This window comes from Colossoma macropomum, unplaced genomic scaffold (genome assembly GCF_904425465.1).
Source record: "Colossoma macropomum unplaced genomic scaffold, Colossoma_macropomum, whole genome shotgun sequence".
In the NCBI taxonomy this organism is placed as follows: domain Eukaryota; kingdom Metazoa; phylum Chordata; class Actinopteri; order Characiformes; family Serrasalmidae; genus Colossoma; species Colossoma macropomum.
Genome location: NW_023494787.1, coordinates 24,086,510 through 24,102,792, shown reverse-complemented (window position 1 = coordinate 24,102,792; position 16,283 = coordinate 24,086,510). Strand labels below are relative to the sequence as shown.

Here is a 16,283-nt window from a genome sequence, read left to right as displayed (position 1 = left end):
ACACACAGGCCTCTAACTAGGGGTTATATTGGGCCAGGGTGATCCAGAATGGCATTCTGAAACCCTCTAGGTAAATTTGAAGGGGAAAGAATATACCACCCAGCTCTGGAATTTTCTGATTTTACCTGCAGCTTCACTAGATTGAACGATTAACTGTATTTCCTGTCACAACATCACATAAAACAAAAAGGACCAATCATATTTCACAATAAGGATCACAGGAAAAGTAAATATCTAATCATGTATTTCTTTCATTGTCCATTGTATGGATTCTGATGGTGTGGAGAATGTTTTCACAAAAACTCAAATTCAAATTAAGTTTATTTTAACCATATTGGTGATCTAATTGTCTAATTCCACCTAACCAAACATTTAATCATGATTTAAGTGATCTTAACATTAATTCAGCCCTTATAATGTCCAAATGTTGTTTTTAGGTCATGTATAAATGGAGCTAGTAAGTTAATTGGCTTAGTATATGCATGTTGTAGACTAAAGTGGTTTGGTGATAAGCTAGATAATTAAGTCAATTTCTGTAACCTAATTTAAAGATATTTAGCATACCTAGGAAGAGTTTCACTAAATTCCAGATTAACTGCAGCCTGCAACCACTCGAACCCCCCAGCAGGCCTCTACGATCTGACCTCAGTGTTGGGCCAGCAACCCCTAAAGCACAGTGCAGACAAACACCATGACAGATCTTCAGTCCTGCTCATCTAAAGGAGGGCACCCTCGCTGAGCATGATGTCGCACTGATGGTGTCATGAGGCCTCCAGAGGCCAGCTGCCACATGACTTGTATTAGTTCTGTTAGATGAAATGGCAGAATGGGTTGACACAAAAGGCATGTAGAGGCAAGAGCCTGCTGTGAAACGTTCTGAACATCTCTGCACCGCTTTAACGATAAGTGAAAAACCCCAAAAGAGACCAGTTCCTGGATGACGAGACAAAGTTTGTTGCACAACCTCCACAATAACACTGCAGATTTTAACCTTTAGAAATAACAGTTATCACCAGTGGTGACAAACATGTGTTTATATGAATTGTTTCTCTCTCGTAGCTTCTAATGTAGCTGGTAAATATAAATAACACAGTACCCATAGCATAAGGGATGTCTGAGATCTTTGTGTTGAACCTACTTCGAAACATTCGAGCATTGGAGTGTGCACACACATGAAGCATCCCTTAAGGCTAGATTGCACAAAGTTGTCAAACATTTCTTCCATCCCACGCTTAGCACAAAAACAACGACATGGACGAATGTGAGAGAACTGAGGTAATCAGCACATACAATTAATGCCATCTTATCTTCCTCCCCTCGACTCTCGGGTCTGCCAGTTTTCAGATGACTGGAGAGAGTAAGAGACAATATATAGAGATGCAGTAATCAGTAGAGATGCAAGAAAGTTATACATTCTTATCTGAAGTTGTACTGTTTTACATTTTTATTCACCCAAAACAATTAATAAAAAAGTTGATGTGCTTAATATTCTTTTGTATTGTTTTAAAAATGCTCTGTAATTTCCTGTATTGTTCATATAATAGTCACAGTCATTCCATCAGATTGCAGTACACTACAGGAAGCTCTGGGGACGGTGTGGCTTCTATTGTTTAGTTTCGCCATAAAAATTTAAATCACTTCAAGTTATTCTTGATTGAGAAATAGAGAAGGGATTAAAACGATGCTCCGTCCTGCAGTAGTTGTTGCTTATACATTGACACCAGCAAATTAGGCAAAATCCTGTAACTCAGTTTGGGATAATTGGTAACTTTGAGTACTATCCTGTTGAAACGACAGACTTTTCAGTAATATTATAATATATTATATAATAATATAAAAAGCGTATATTTCAGTCCCTTGCTTTTATAAATAAAAAGCAAAATAAATGTATTTATGCAATGATACAAAAGCATGCAAATAATAATTAAAAAATAAAACTCGATGCAAGAAACTTTTTTTCTTGCATTTTTGATTCTGCCCACTAATTTTCATTTTGGTACATCTCTGGAAATCAAGTGTTCTTTTTTTTTCAGTGCACAGAAGTGAGCTTCAGCAGGAAGAGAGGAGAGCTCATGCTCCTGCAGGAATGAAAGTGCGGCTGGGACTTTGTAGTCTGTGCACTGATTTTTCTCTGTCCCTCTCTTTCTTTTCCTCTCTTATTTTATATCTTGACAGCGTATCTATAATTCATCAAGAGGAGTCAAGTTTGTAGTGCAGGATCCTAGAGCAGGAGTCCGCACGGCACATTCATTATGAATCAGCCCTGCCGGTGACGTCAGCTCCCACCCTTATTGATTTCCCCTCCAGAGAAGCACTGCTTGCTGGACAGTGACAGGGTCACAGCTAATGCTCGCCCTGGGACCCCTCAGGCCTCCTGTTCTCTTTTTCTCCCTCTTTGCCTCTCTCTCTCCCTCAGTCTCTCAGAAGCATTCTGTGGGTCTGAATGAAAAATGCTTTGAATTATCTGTGGGATTGGAGATGATAGAAGTTTAAGAAAAGAGAAAATCATATTCATTCAACAGGACATCAGGCAAGGTTATCTTAAGGGCGAGGAAGTGACACACTACTCTATAATGAGAACCCTTTTCGTTATTTCTCTCTTTTCACTTTTGGATGTTGATCACGTTCAGTGCATCTGTGGCCAAATCCAACACATCCAATACGTTTTCCACGCAGCAGACTCTGACTTGGCTCTTGTTGTGTGTGCCTAAATGCTTTGGTGGAATTTTCCTTGTAGACTTATTTGGTTTGAGTTTGCCCTCTTTTAACTTCCCATATTGTCGCTGTCAAATACCTTGGATCTACAAAATGTTAACTTTATTGGAGAAGGAAAAAGTGGTCTTAACTTGTGTTAATGTAATGTAACCTCTTGAACCCCTAGACTTATTCTTCAGGCATTGATCCTAAGCATTAATTCAGGAACTATGATGAAACTACTTTGAAAGTTCTGTAGTTATGAGAGCATGTAATTAAAGTGTGGAACCTCATAAAGGCTCTTAGGTTTTAAGGTAGGGCTTTTTAAGGTTGCGAAATAAGTTTGTGCGATAAACACATTGTTAAGAGCTGCAATGAGAGAACTCACATGCATGGCACCAGAGCAATGTTATTACATTGCTGGAACAAAGCATTAGAAGTTGAGTGCTTCACTGCACCGAGCTTAAAACCCTGATCTGCCACTTGAAAAGCTAAATGGCCAGTTACAAAACAGACACATGCACGGCTCAAAAACTACTCTATAGCCCTGTTCGGACAGGATTAAATTTACATGGGGACCTAGGGCAATTTATTTTTTTTACAGGTGTGTGAATTTATTTGTTCTGTGAACTTATTTCCATTCTGATCAGGCATGACAGTGTTTTTCTCCTCTTTCCCTTAGAAAATAAGAGTGCCAAATTACCTACTGTTTTTCACCAAACTCAGCAGTCTGATAAATTTAGTCCTGTTCAGATACAAATCTCTATGATTCTGGTGTATTTTCCAGGCAGATATCACATTGCATTGGAAAAAATTGTTTTTTGACTGCTGCTATTCACCATATTTGGTCTTCTAGAAAGGTTAGGAGGAGAAAAAACAAGATTTAGGAGAAGAAGCAAGATCTAGCAAGCTGATTAAAGGGGTGATTATAATGGCAGCCACATGTATAAAGCACCTTATATTTGCATACAGCTACACAGTATCATCAAAGCATTACTTTACATGCACAATATCGAAACTTATATGCAAATATAATGTGATTGTATGACCACATGACACAAACATCCAATTTCATAGAAATTAGAGTCTGTGTCTCCTGTAGTACTTTTATTGTCATATGTGAGTTTTATCACTAAGGAGACTTGTTTTTACAGATGTCCCCCTGATAAACTAATTCAGTCTGAATAGGGCTTTTCTTTAACTACTTATTAAAGAACTGATAGCCTGTAAAAGTATGTTAGGATTATTCCCATGCTTACTATTGTGTGTTAAATGTGCCAGGCAGTATTGGCTACTGTGACAACAAACCTGTATTGTCATAAGAGCTTTTTAAGAAATTATAAGTTTGTGTGCCATATAATATTTATATCGCTGCTGTCTGAACATTTTTCAGTTTTTGACATTTGGAAGTGCCTGTTGTTTTTTACATTGTGTATAAATTTCATGTGTTTTTGTAGTCTTTCAGTGCACAGAAAAATGTGCTTGCAGCTTTTAGTATTTCATTTCTTTTTATTTTGCACAATGCTGAATAGTGCTTTTATGATATTGCATTTCAGCTATTTGCTGAAATGAGAGGGTAGATTTCTGTTTACATAACCAAAAAAAACCAAACCACATTCAATCGGGAACACACTATTTTATTCCTAATTCATCGCGTCTCTTATCATTATGATATCCTACAGCTATACTGAATATCACATTTTTTGTCCACATTATGTAGTCCTATATCATGCAGACTAATTTTAAGAGTTCACCTCTTTCTGTTGGTCAAATCATCGTCAAATGTTAAGACAATGAAAAGGACAGCTAATGTTTTCAAATGTTAAAAATAGAGAAATATGCACAGTTACAAAGTTTTGTCATGGCTGCATTGATAAGTTTATTTCTCATTGCAGCTAAGTTCTGTGGGGATCCAGGAGTGCCAGCTCACGGCTTTAGAGAAGGCCGCAGCTTCATCTACCAGTCCGAGGTGTCCTTTAGCTGCAGCACCCCCTACATCCCAGTGGGCAGCACCACACGTTTCTGCCAGGCCGATGGCACCTGGAGCGGTTTCCAGCCTCGCTGCATAGGTACGTCAGCCCTTCTGATATGAGCACAATGCATCCCCCATTTATTCTCAGTCTTTGCTTAGGAGTCTGCACACCGTTCTGATGATGAACGGGCTTTGAGAATGATGGAATGAAGCCGAGGGGGGAATGTGCTCTCACTTTTCTTTTGATAAGTGGGATCACGCTTGTTATATTGGCTTCACTGAATTAGTTTAATCATATTCATTCAACAGGACATCAAGCCTTCATCACTGTCTGCTGAAAAGTGATATGGGTCTTTCCACAATAAATGTGCTTTTGGAGAGTACCTGCATTCTTCATTGTAAATGAATGCATTCTTTGTAGCTACGCATTTTTCATAAGCAAATGACGTTGAATGGGATCTAATGGAGGTGTAGAGCTGCCTAATTTTATGGAAAAATATGAAAAACGTCAATATGAATGATTACCATTAACAAGATGATGGAATAAGGTTTGATGTGTTGGAATTTCTGTGAAAAAACAGTTTGATTTTAGTCAGTCAAACAAGTCAAACAAGGCAGGCAGCTCAAGATCTCACTCAGAATCTTTTATTTTAGGAATGTTACAACTCTTTTAGACACAGAATATGGGCAGGCGCGGCGCTAGAGGGGTGAAAATTGGTCAGCATCCCCATTAGCACCCCCTGAAAAATCTTATTTGGCCTTTCCATATAAATTGCATGTATATAATTAAACAAAAAGTTCATAAATGTTTTCCACCTCCCACAAGATATGCATACACACTAATTTGTGTACCAGGTGCACACACACATTTACTGAAAGCTCGCAGTAGACTGCCGATGCACTGTTTTAATCAAAAGTAGCTTCAGAATTAAACCGCAAAAGTAAGAATAGTGATACCAACTGCTGCCACTTTGAGTCAGTTCATCAGTATGTATATATACACCCTTCCACCCCACCCCTCAATCCCTTCAAAGGGCATCAGCATCACTGTAAACAAATTTCCTTAATGAGATACATTTTAAAACATACATGCTTTAAAAACATACTACAAAGGAATTACATCATCATCATCATCATCACTTTTGTCTATATAGCACCTTTCCCATGCTCAAGGACGCTTTACAATCAATACATAATCAACAATACATAACACAGAACACACAGAACACACACACACTCCACGGATCCCACAGCCAGCGGAGGAAATTTCACTGACCACAGTATAGAGTCACTGAGCTAGCCTGGAAAGAGTCCTTAGCGGCGGGGAAAATCTCGCACCGCAAACTACGGTGCATCACACAGGTGGCCAGCCCAGGAAGCCTCGAAGGCCGAAGATGTCCTTCGCCATGAAGGGGGAGCATTTTCCTGCAGCCGAACACCGTCAGTCCAGGCAGCCGCATAGCTGCAATGCAGCGTCACCCAAGCGGCCAGCCCGAGAGGCCTTGTAGCCACGGCGTAGCGCTGCTCATGCAGCCGAACACTGCCGGTCCAGGCAGCCCCACAGCTGCAGCGCAGCATCAACCAAGCAGCCAGTCCAGGCTGCATAATAGCTGAGATGTAGAGTCACCCAAACAGCCAGTCCAATAAGCCTCTGAGCCACAGCTGGAAAGTCACTCTCGGCCGCTATCTCGGTGGATATGATGGCAAACTTCTCAGGCAAACATTAAAACAAACACACAAACAATACAAAACTAACGGAAAACCGATGTAAAGCAGTAGCCATACTGCGCCAGCATACTTACAGTGGAACACACACACACACACACACACACACACACACAGATGTGATACCAATTACATAATACCAATCAAAACTTTGGACACTCATAACATATAACATATACTTTTCATAATTTATATCCATTTTTGTTTAGTAAACAAAGCTTTTTGTCATTAAGATTAGTTTATATTATGAATCAGTGTATAATAAATGGCTCAGTGCCAGGCAATATCTTCGACATTGTATGGCTGTTGTAGAAGAAGTCTTTGTAATAGGTTTGGTTTTATGGTACAATTCAACCAGTCCGCCACATCCAAGCAGTGTCCATTAAAGCATTCAGTTGTACAATTTTAAAACATTCAGCTACAGAATTTGTTGTGGCAATTGCAGTATACTAACAATGTAATGAAACGTCTGTAAGGAACAGAGCAGACATGCTGTGATGATTTGATACTGCTTTTAAACTATTCAAGATTGACTATATCTCAGTGTATTTCTGCTGTGATTCTCTTCTTTCAGCTGATTATAGTTTTTTTCTGTTCCTGAGCCATATTGTTTTCCTTTACGTTGTTGTTAGGAGACATGACTGCTGCTTTTATTTATAAATAGCTCTGTGTCTTCAAATTAGTATACTCAGGAGTACAGTACCATACTACCCACTGGCCTTTTCAAACTGTAACTGCATCACCGCTGGTCTAAAACTGTCTTCAGATGTAATAATGCCCTGATTAATAAGCTCATGAAACAAAATTATTGATTTAATCTGTATTTCAGAAAATGTTGTGGAGAATATACACTGCCATTATGTACACCTGTTTTGGGTACAATAAAAAAGTAATCATCTTAAAATGCCAATAAGTGTCAGTGCAAGGTAGGTGTACCTAATGCAGGTGTACACAGTGGCAGCTCAAGTTATTTTAATGGAGCACTTCTCAATCCTTTTTAGTCTAAAGCCCCTTTGTGGATAGCAAGTGTCACTTCCCCCAACCCCTTCAATCCATGCTTGCTCCCCTCCTTATCCCCCCACCCCTGGTTAACCCAGTCAATGATATCACCTACTGAATGAGGACTATCTTGCGTGAACCTTGTCCATTTTGCTGGTTTTCTTCTCATCTATTGCAGCCCTGGCGTGGCGCTTTCATATGACAGTACAGATAACTTGTTAAGCAGGCACTGAAAGGCCATGAATCACACATATGGCCGAAGCAGACTTTCATAAACTGACCAAATTAAAAACTATTAAGTAGGGATACAAATATTGAATTTTTTTACTGGCCCTTTTAGTACGAAATGTGGCCTGTGAAAAATTAAAGCATATTTTATGTTTTATGTTTTTTTTTCCCAATGTGTTAAACTCAAGAAATAAATAGAAATTGTGCACTAAAAAAAGAAAATAGCTATTGTGATTTTTGTTCTCTGTGGAGCATTTGTTAACTTACTGAGTCAACACAGCATAATTTGACCGAGGGTGTTCAAACTTTTGCATACGACTGTATGTTAGTTGTTTTTATAAAAGGGCCACAAGGTCGGTTTACCTAATAAACTAGTAAGTCAGTGTTGACCCCAATACATAAAATATATTTTGAGTATTTAAAAAGACCCCTATTGCAAAATGATATTTCCTGCTATACCATGTTGTTTGTGTTGATAGTGGAGTTGCACTCAGTGAAATCCATCAGGACAGGATGTCCAGTTTTGTGCTCTGCTGATGCACTCTCAAACATGTCCAGCTTATGCCAGCCGCCCAGCTGTAAGAGAGTACGAATCACACTCACCGGGGATGTAGGGCAGCGATATGACTGCGTATGTGTGTGTGTGAGTGTGTTGTGGCAGCGTGATATGAACAAAATACATGCAGTCACACTGCAACTTCCTGTAGTAACAGTATGATTCATGACACATCAGTGGAAACAGATAAAGACACTGCTACACAGTGTGCATTTATCAGACCACGTCAATACATTTGATCCATCAGAATACTCAAGAAACACGCTGTTAACCAGCAATGCTTGAACAGAATTGTTGATTTTGAAGTGTCTGCAATCATTTATCCACATGGTGCGCTGCAATTTATTGCCTGTCTTAGCATTTAGCTTTGCATTTAGCATAGATATCTCGCAGCAAGTGCAAGTGGATGCTGTTGTAAAGGCTATAAAGTTCAGTTATGCCACATTTGACCTGCTAAATGAATTGACTTGCTTAATTTCTTGATATATAATATCAGTTGCCTCTTGTCTGTCGTAATTTTGGTTTTTCACTCAATGGACCAAATTGTTGCAATTAATGTCACTTGAATAATTCAAATAACTGCTTATTGCTTTTTCACTTCAAATCAGTATGATTATAAAAGGGGAAAATAGGTATTGGGCCTTTTTTCAAGCCTCTCAAGCAGTTCAGGCTATGCCAGTGGTACACTGAGTTTCTTCCCAAATAGCACTTGTCAGTAACTCTGCAAGTGAGCCTCATTATTTTGATCGCCTCCGCCACAGACTCGTGTTTTTCTTATTTATCGCCAAGCTTAAGAACAAGCACAACAGTGTTTAGCGACAGCAACCCCCCCAAAAATCAATGCTCTCCTCCTGCCTCAGCAGGCCTGGCCCGCTGCTGCCCCAAACTGCCTCCATGCTTTATTGATAAAGTTATTGTGGAGAAGAACAAGGCCATTCCTTTTAGTGGCCTCGGAGGGAAGAAGCAGTTGGCAGGCGAGAGGAAGCGAGCGCAGATATGAAATGTGGAGCTGTGGCTGGGGGAAGCTAAATTGCATCAGAGCCATAGGAGTTGACAAACTCGGCCCTCCACAGCCACCACTGCCACTTTTTACCGTGCCACTGTCTGCTGGGCTTCACTTAATGTCACTGAAGAACTCCTTTTCAGACACAAGTGGAGAGAGGCGGAGGGTTTTCAAATTAATTATTTAGCCAAGCGAGACAAATCTTTTGCAAAAGCAAACACAGCTCATAATCAGAGCCAGGCTGCTCCATTTAAAGAGAGATGAAAGTTCAAACTGACAAGACTTGGGAATGATCTGTGTGGATTCATTATCACAGGGTTGACATTTTGGCTATTGGAATTTGGACAAGGAAACCTGTTAAACAGGAATTTCTTTACAGTGGTGGTGATGGGAATCATTGTCTACAACACAAATATAACCATTTTATTTGCTATCTTAAATGACCAGTGGACCTACATGTGTGCTCTGAGTTGTTATATGTAATGCTGATAAATAAAGAAATGCTAGGAAAATGTTGATATATTTGAAATGGGTTTTCTTTGGGTACTCTTTTGGCTCAAAGCACTCTGTATGTACCTCTCCACGATGAACGGATTTTAAGTTTTAGGCCAAATCCTTATCTCAAATCTTTCATTAAACAATGTCTCAGACATCACACAGCATATTTGTAACTTTTGTATGCAATAACTAACGCTTCAGACTTATGGTTCCTTTCACCATCACTGTAAACAATTCCGACTTTGTACGTTTCTCTAGAATGTAGCATTTCACATTAAACCACCCAGAAAGACTTTTTTTTCATCTTACTGATTTAATCATGCAAACGGTCTGAAAAATCATTGGTATTCTCTTTTAATCTCTTAAACTTCAAGGCCTATATGTAGGCCCATGCTTTTCATACCTTTCATATTCATTTAATCCCTTAAACTTCAGGCTTATGACTTTATTCAGCTGTTAAGACTTATTATTCAGTGACTACTATGAAACTAATATTTAGGCTATATAGTTTCAGAGTGAGGAACTGAAGTCTTGAATTTGGCCCTTGAATTTTGAGGAGTTAAACAAGTTTTTACAACTGAACATCATTTAACTGTATGTTACAATATTCAACAAGGAGATGATATATGGAAAGAATATATCTGTTATACATCATTAAATATGAGATCCCTGACTCACCCTACAGAAATCTTTAACAAAAGCTATAGCATTTGGCCAGATGTTGCTGTCTTTACCTCATACATATCTAAGATTTAAAAAATAAAAACATAAACATCACAGCAGCTTTGAACAAAACTTTGTATAAATTGTCTTTGAGCTTCTGGCATCATCACAGCCAGGGTCTTACTGAAGCTTGTAATTCAGCCTGTATTTCCTCATGTACGTGTAAAGGCTTAGTGCACTTTTATCAGCCCTATCCATTTCATGATGTGTAATTAACAAATGCTCTTACTGTCCTCCTAAGAGCCACAGTTATCTGATTACAGTTCCCTGCTTATATTTCCCCGAAGAAGGCATTCTCCTGGCATCAATAAGTGCATCGATAATTGTTTTTAATTGAGTAAGTAATTGAATAATTGGTCCAAGCTCTTTCAGAGTGTTATTGAGGAGAGATGAATGGCCAGCAGGGGAGCTGAGATGAATTGTATCAGCTCAATATTTGGTTTGAGCCTTCAAGGAGTTTTAGTGCATTACAATAATACTTTGTGATGCCACATTAGATGGTGCACTGTGGCATCTAATAAATTATTGAACTAATCATGACCTTTGTGTGGTGTTGCTGTTATGTGATGGGTGTCTTTTTAAAGAGCCCCTATTCTGTATTTCTGTTGTATTTTATTTTTTCCCTGAGGTCCACTGATAATGATTGTGTCATTTTATGTGTCATAAAACCACACAAATCTATCATAAAATTGTTTTCTAACCTTTTGCTTTCTAACCATTCTGCATTTTACTGTAACAGCCACAGTCAGCTGTAATTTCCTCAGGTGAATTCCGAAAACACAATACCTACAGCATCCTTTGTCACAAACTGTATTTTAAATTGTTTGATATTTAATTTTTATTATTTAATTTGTAACAAATAGTTTTGCACATTTATTTGTCCCAAATAGGCAGAGAGACTATTCAGATGTGCTGTAACATTTTGGCAGATAAAGAGACAGATGAGCCTGACTGGAAATTTGCTCACCTACACTGTTAGAAATGTTCTGTGCAGGTACATTTTTGGTCCATCAAGGTACAAACAATGTAAATGTACCCTCAAAGGTACAACAGTGGTTTTAAGGTCTAATTGTGTACCTTAAATAAGTTTTTTTCCCCGGTGAAAAGTTCATATTTGTACCTTTTCATAACCTAATGTTTAAAAACAGAACAATAAAATAAAAAGCCTGTAGATGAGACAGGGTGTGTGGAGCCAATACAACTTAGAGAATATAATTTCAATGGATTATGATACAGTTATGTTCCCTGACTAAAGGTACTGAGATTTACCCTTAAGGGTACCACCCCAGTGACAAGAGGGGTTCTGCTCCAGTGACAGTTGGCAGAAATGTGGCAGTTTACTTAATATGAATCAGCTAAACTAATCAGCTATCCTGCTATCTCTGTCTCTCAGCTCTGCAGGTGATAAATGAGTGCCTGAGGCCAAGTTCAGCTTCTTTACCTAATTGTTGTTCACCAGTCAAAACTACAGCCAAACAAATTTGTATTTGGGTATTTTTTCTTTGTTTAAACATTGTTTACAATTTTTATATAATTGACTTACTTATCTTGATCCAAATCTTAGAGGGGAATTTGGCTGTGTCCAGCCTTTAGCCATCACAACAGGCTATATTTATAGCCTAATATCAGATCCACTGTTAAAGGTACAGTGTGTAAGACTTAGTGCCATCTAGCAGTGAGGTTTCAGATTGCAACCAACTGATCACCCCTCCCTCACTCCTCTCTTTCCAAGCATTTAGTTGAACCTATGGTGGCCATCAGGTAGATTGGCAAGCTAAATTACCTGTCCAGCAGAAAACATGCAACTTTGACAGCAATATGTCCCTCATTTCCATTTGAGAAAGACCACACCACTGGTTATTCTCATTTTCTGCCATGGCCTGTGCTGATTTTGTTTTACTTCTTTATGTTTCCGCTTCTTTAGCATCAAGGATTCATCCTCCCTTGCTTTTTCTTGTGCTAAATAATAAGTATGATCCTCCATTTGTCTAAATTTGGGTTCTGAAACTTCTCACAACTCAGAATAATTAGCCAGCACCAACAGCAACCACTGATTCTTCTTTCTATCTTCCAACCAGTGCTAAAGCAACAGCAAATTTAAGCTGCCACTTCAACATAAAAATGCGATAGGCGCTCTCCAGTGTGTGATGTGTCCATTCTGCACTACTGCAGAAACATGGCAGCACAACATGGTGGCCTCTGTTGGAAGAGGACCCGTCCCTTATGTAGGAAAGGGTCATTTTAGGCGAATGAAAACACAACGATTCATAGTTAAAGGTGATTGCACACCAATGAAAACATGGTTTTGTATACTATATTCCATTTCTGTTAATAGATCCCCCTAAATCTTACACACTGCACCTTTAAGTAATGATCTTGAACATTGTTTTTGTTGTCAGTTTGTTCTATATTCCTCAATAATTGTGTGCATATCAAAGTGATGGTACACACCTTTCAAATGAAATCAACTGCCATTTTTCTTCTGTTTTTTTTGATAAACATTTTTTGTTTAAAATAGTTAAATAAGCCTCTAACTCTGAGAATTATCAAGTAAATGGTTAATAAAGTTTATATACTGTATAACACTCTTTTATTTAAAAAAGTGAGAAAAATTCTTGATATGGGCCGCTTAAAGTGAAAACAAAGCCAAACGGTATCTTTGCATACAGTACCACCAATACATACACCCACATACACACAGAGCTAGAGCACACCCCACTGGCCAGTCACACTATCAACTACTAGACTGACTGTGATAAAAATGCTCGTACTGTCTAGGTTGTCGTTATAGAGTATGGGTTTGCTGTCTTTCAAAGAACTACCTTTTAAGAAACAAGTGGAGAACAGTGTGAGAAATAGGTCACGCTGTCCTGAGTGAGAGTGTGAATGTGTGAGAGGGTGTGTGTGCCTCTGTGCACGTAGCGCGTTTGGTATTTGCATCTTAACCAGCCCTGTGCCTGCTTCAGTGGAAAACATGGTGAACGCTTACATCTTTCCAGCCTCCTCTGTATATGACAATACCTAACTGCATCTTCACAGGTGGTGATTTAGTATCGGAAATGTTTTCGCTAGAGCGCAGAAAGTGAAGCACCACGGTTGTATTAGGCTTTCCAGGCTGTCCTGCCGTTTGCACGCCTGCATTGAATCCTCGCTCTCTGCGTCAGCTCGAGGATGTGCTTCACATTCCAATTACTGAGCAGCACAGCTGGCTCTGAACCCCCCACAGCTGCAGCAACACTGCCCCCTGCTGGGTCTCCCCACAATGCTTATAAAAGGGGGGGATCACTGTTCCAACACTGCTGCAGCACTTACATAAACACTCGCTCCATAACCATCACAATAACGCAGATCCTAGCATGCCTGTGAGAGAGAGAGAGACAGAAAGAGAGAAAGCAGGGTAAATCTTTATGAGCATCCCTCGTTGTGCTGCACTGTTAAGCCTGCTGTATTTTGAGCTGACAGAGAGCAGGTATAGGAAGTGAGTGATGAGATCTTGATTGCTCTTGCTCTCTCTCTATCTCTCCCTCTCTCTCTCTCTCTCTCTCTCTCTTCCCTACACTTTTGCTATATATTCTTTCTTTCTGTCTCTCACTCTCCACCCTCTCTCAAACACTCTCCCACTCTAACTCAACATTTTAACTTTCTCTCCCTCACTCTTTTTCACTCTCACTCACTCTTGTTCTGTCTCTTCCCCTTTCCAGAACCGACCCGCACCACCTGTGAGAATCCTGGGACGCCACGTTATGGCTCTATGAACAGAACCTTTGGCTTTAAGGTAATGTCATAAACTCACACTCTCTGACACATCAGTTTCCTAGACAGAGATTAAGCCTAGTCCTATACTACATTTTCTTCAGCATTCAGAATGCTGTGAAGTCCAGGACATAATGCCAGTCCAATAAACCAATGCTAAGACCAACACTGTAAAACTTCCACATACCTCCTACATACCAGCCATACTCATAAGCACTGTCGGAGCTAAATTTGTTTTAACAGGGGTGGTTCTGTAATGAAAGTTTGGAAGAAATTTGACTGGACATCCTGCCTGATTGCATGTGTCAGAGCCACATTCAGTAACAATAACAACACAGCACATGACCATGTTGTTTAGCAGGTTTTGCTGTCACGTTAGTGTGAGGTCAACTGAAGCAGGACTGCTATTATTGATGATGCCAGAAATACTGTCAGACTGTAAAACTATCACAAAAGTGTCAGTAATCGTTTAAAACACATCTTCCCTGGTAAAACTAAGTCAGCTGAAATCCAGCTCTAATCCAGCTTTTCTGAGTTAAATTTGGTTATTTGTATGCCAGTTAGTTTAGCAATGATGGATTTTCCATGTGTGTGGCCTATTATGAACATGATTGCCACATTAATTTGTACAAATGATGATGTTTACTGTCAGCTGCTGAAAGCCTGTGTAACAAAACCCAAGAACAAAAGACTGGTCTGTTAATGTGTATGTGTTTTGAGGTTGGGTTGGCGCCCCACACTGCAAGCACAGCAGGATTAGCCGACACACAAGCTCTGCTTCATTTTGTGTCCCTAATGAGCACAGAAATGGGTCTGTTACCAGAACTTGAGAAGTGTTTATGTTGGTTTATACTGATAAACAGGGCCACGATGAGGTAAATTACCTTTGTTCATCCTAAAAAGAAAAACAAATTTGCAAATGGGTTGCTTGGCTCCTAAATGAAATGAAACAAATGTAACATCAAACAAACAAAAAAGAAACTTCAGCTCAGAAAGAGGATGTAAGACTTGCACCAAAGGCTCAGTGTCAGAAACATATTCTGACATGTACATACTCAACTGCTCTATTGCCAATTCCCTCAAATAGTGCAGTAAATATTAGAGTATTATTTAGAAGATCAGAGGCTTAGCCAGAAAAAAGATCTTGGCCTCAGCTGGCCAGAAGGGAAACGAATGGCTGTCACCATAACAGTGGAGCACTGCAGGAAGTAAAAAGCACCAGTTCCAGTTCTCACTAGTGCAAATTAGCTCGATGAATATTTTTGTCAAGGGAGTGGGATATGGACCCAGGTTCACAGAAGGAACATCAAACGGACAGATTATTTTAACCGATGGAGTATATAGTCGGAAGGAAAAGGAGAGGGATAGAGAGAGAGGCTGAGTAAGGACAAGCGTTTTTTCCCTGAGATGCTCCAGCATTAAGAATTCAAACCCTTAATGTAAAGTGGGGGTCAAGTCATGGTGAGGCTTCGGAGAACGGAGAAATATCAGGCTTTCCTCCCTCATAAATCATTTGTCTGAAGCCTGTGAATCCCTTTCGCTAGCCAGCGCTTAATGATATTGAAGCGGAGTGAAGGAGATATTGTATCCTTCAGATAAGCGGCAGTGTCTGCGGCTCATCAGCCATGTTCATCGTCAGGAAGAACGTGTTAATCAATTAATGCGCAAGGACCATGTGTCACTCCATGACATGTTTTAATATTTCACTCCCACCACTCTGTCAGTCCACTTAATGTCAGTGCTAAAGCGCCCGCTTCCGTAAGTACAATAGGAATAGCTGACCTCAGCAAACACAAAGCATGATGGGATTTTTTAATGACGACCATAATCGTGACACACGCTGGACATGTGAGGCTTTAATGTGCCTTAGAAGAGCAGGAACCTCTTTCCATCATGGTGCCTCTGCAATGGTTGAGCAGGGGATGTAAGCCGTAGACGAATGCCTGATATCATTTAAGGAATGGATTACTGAAAAATCTGTTTTACACAATATCCCCCTTACTACAAATGAAATCAGTCAAGCAAGACATGATCAGTGTTGGTACTTCTTTAGTTTTGCAGTGGCGCTGTAAAGTTAATGGGGCTAACAAGTAATAGAAGCTTATAGCTGCCAAGTTACCATGGTGCAAACC

At 39.6% G+C, this 16,283-nt stretch overlaps 1 protein-coding gene across 1 annotated transcript in view; it reads left to right on the top strand.

The window, feature by feature from the left end:
- csmd3b (CUB and Sushi multiple domains 3b) overlaps positions 1-16,283 on the top strand; it is a 554,192-nt gene that overhangs the window by 523,953 nt on the left and 13,956 nt on the right. Inside the window, exons 61-62 of the mRNA XM_036566609.1 lie at positions 4,590-4,763; positions 14,100-14,173. Of these exons, the coding sequence (XP_036422502.1) occupies positions 4,590-4,763; positions 14,100-14,173 (248 nt within the window). The remainder of the gene's footprint in view (positions 1-4,589; positions 4,764-14,099; positions 14,174-16,283) is intronic.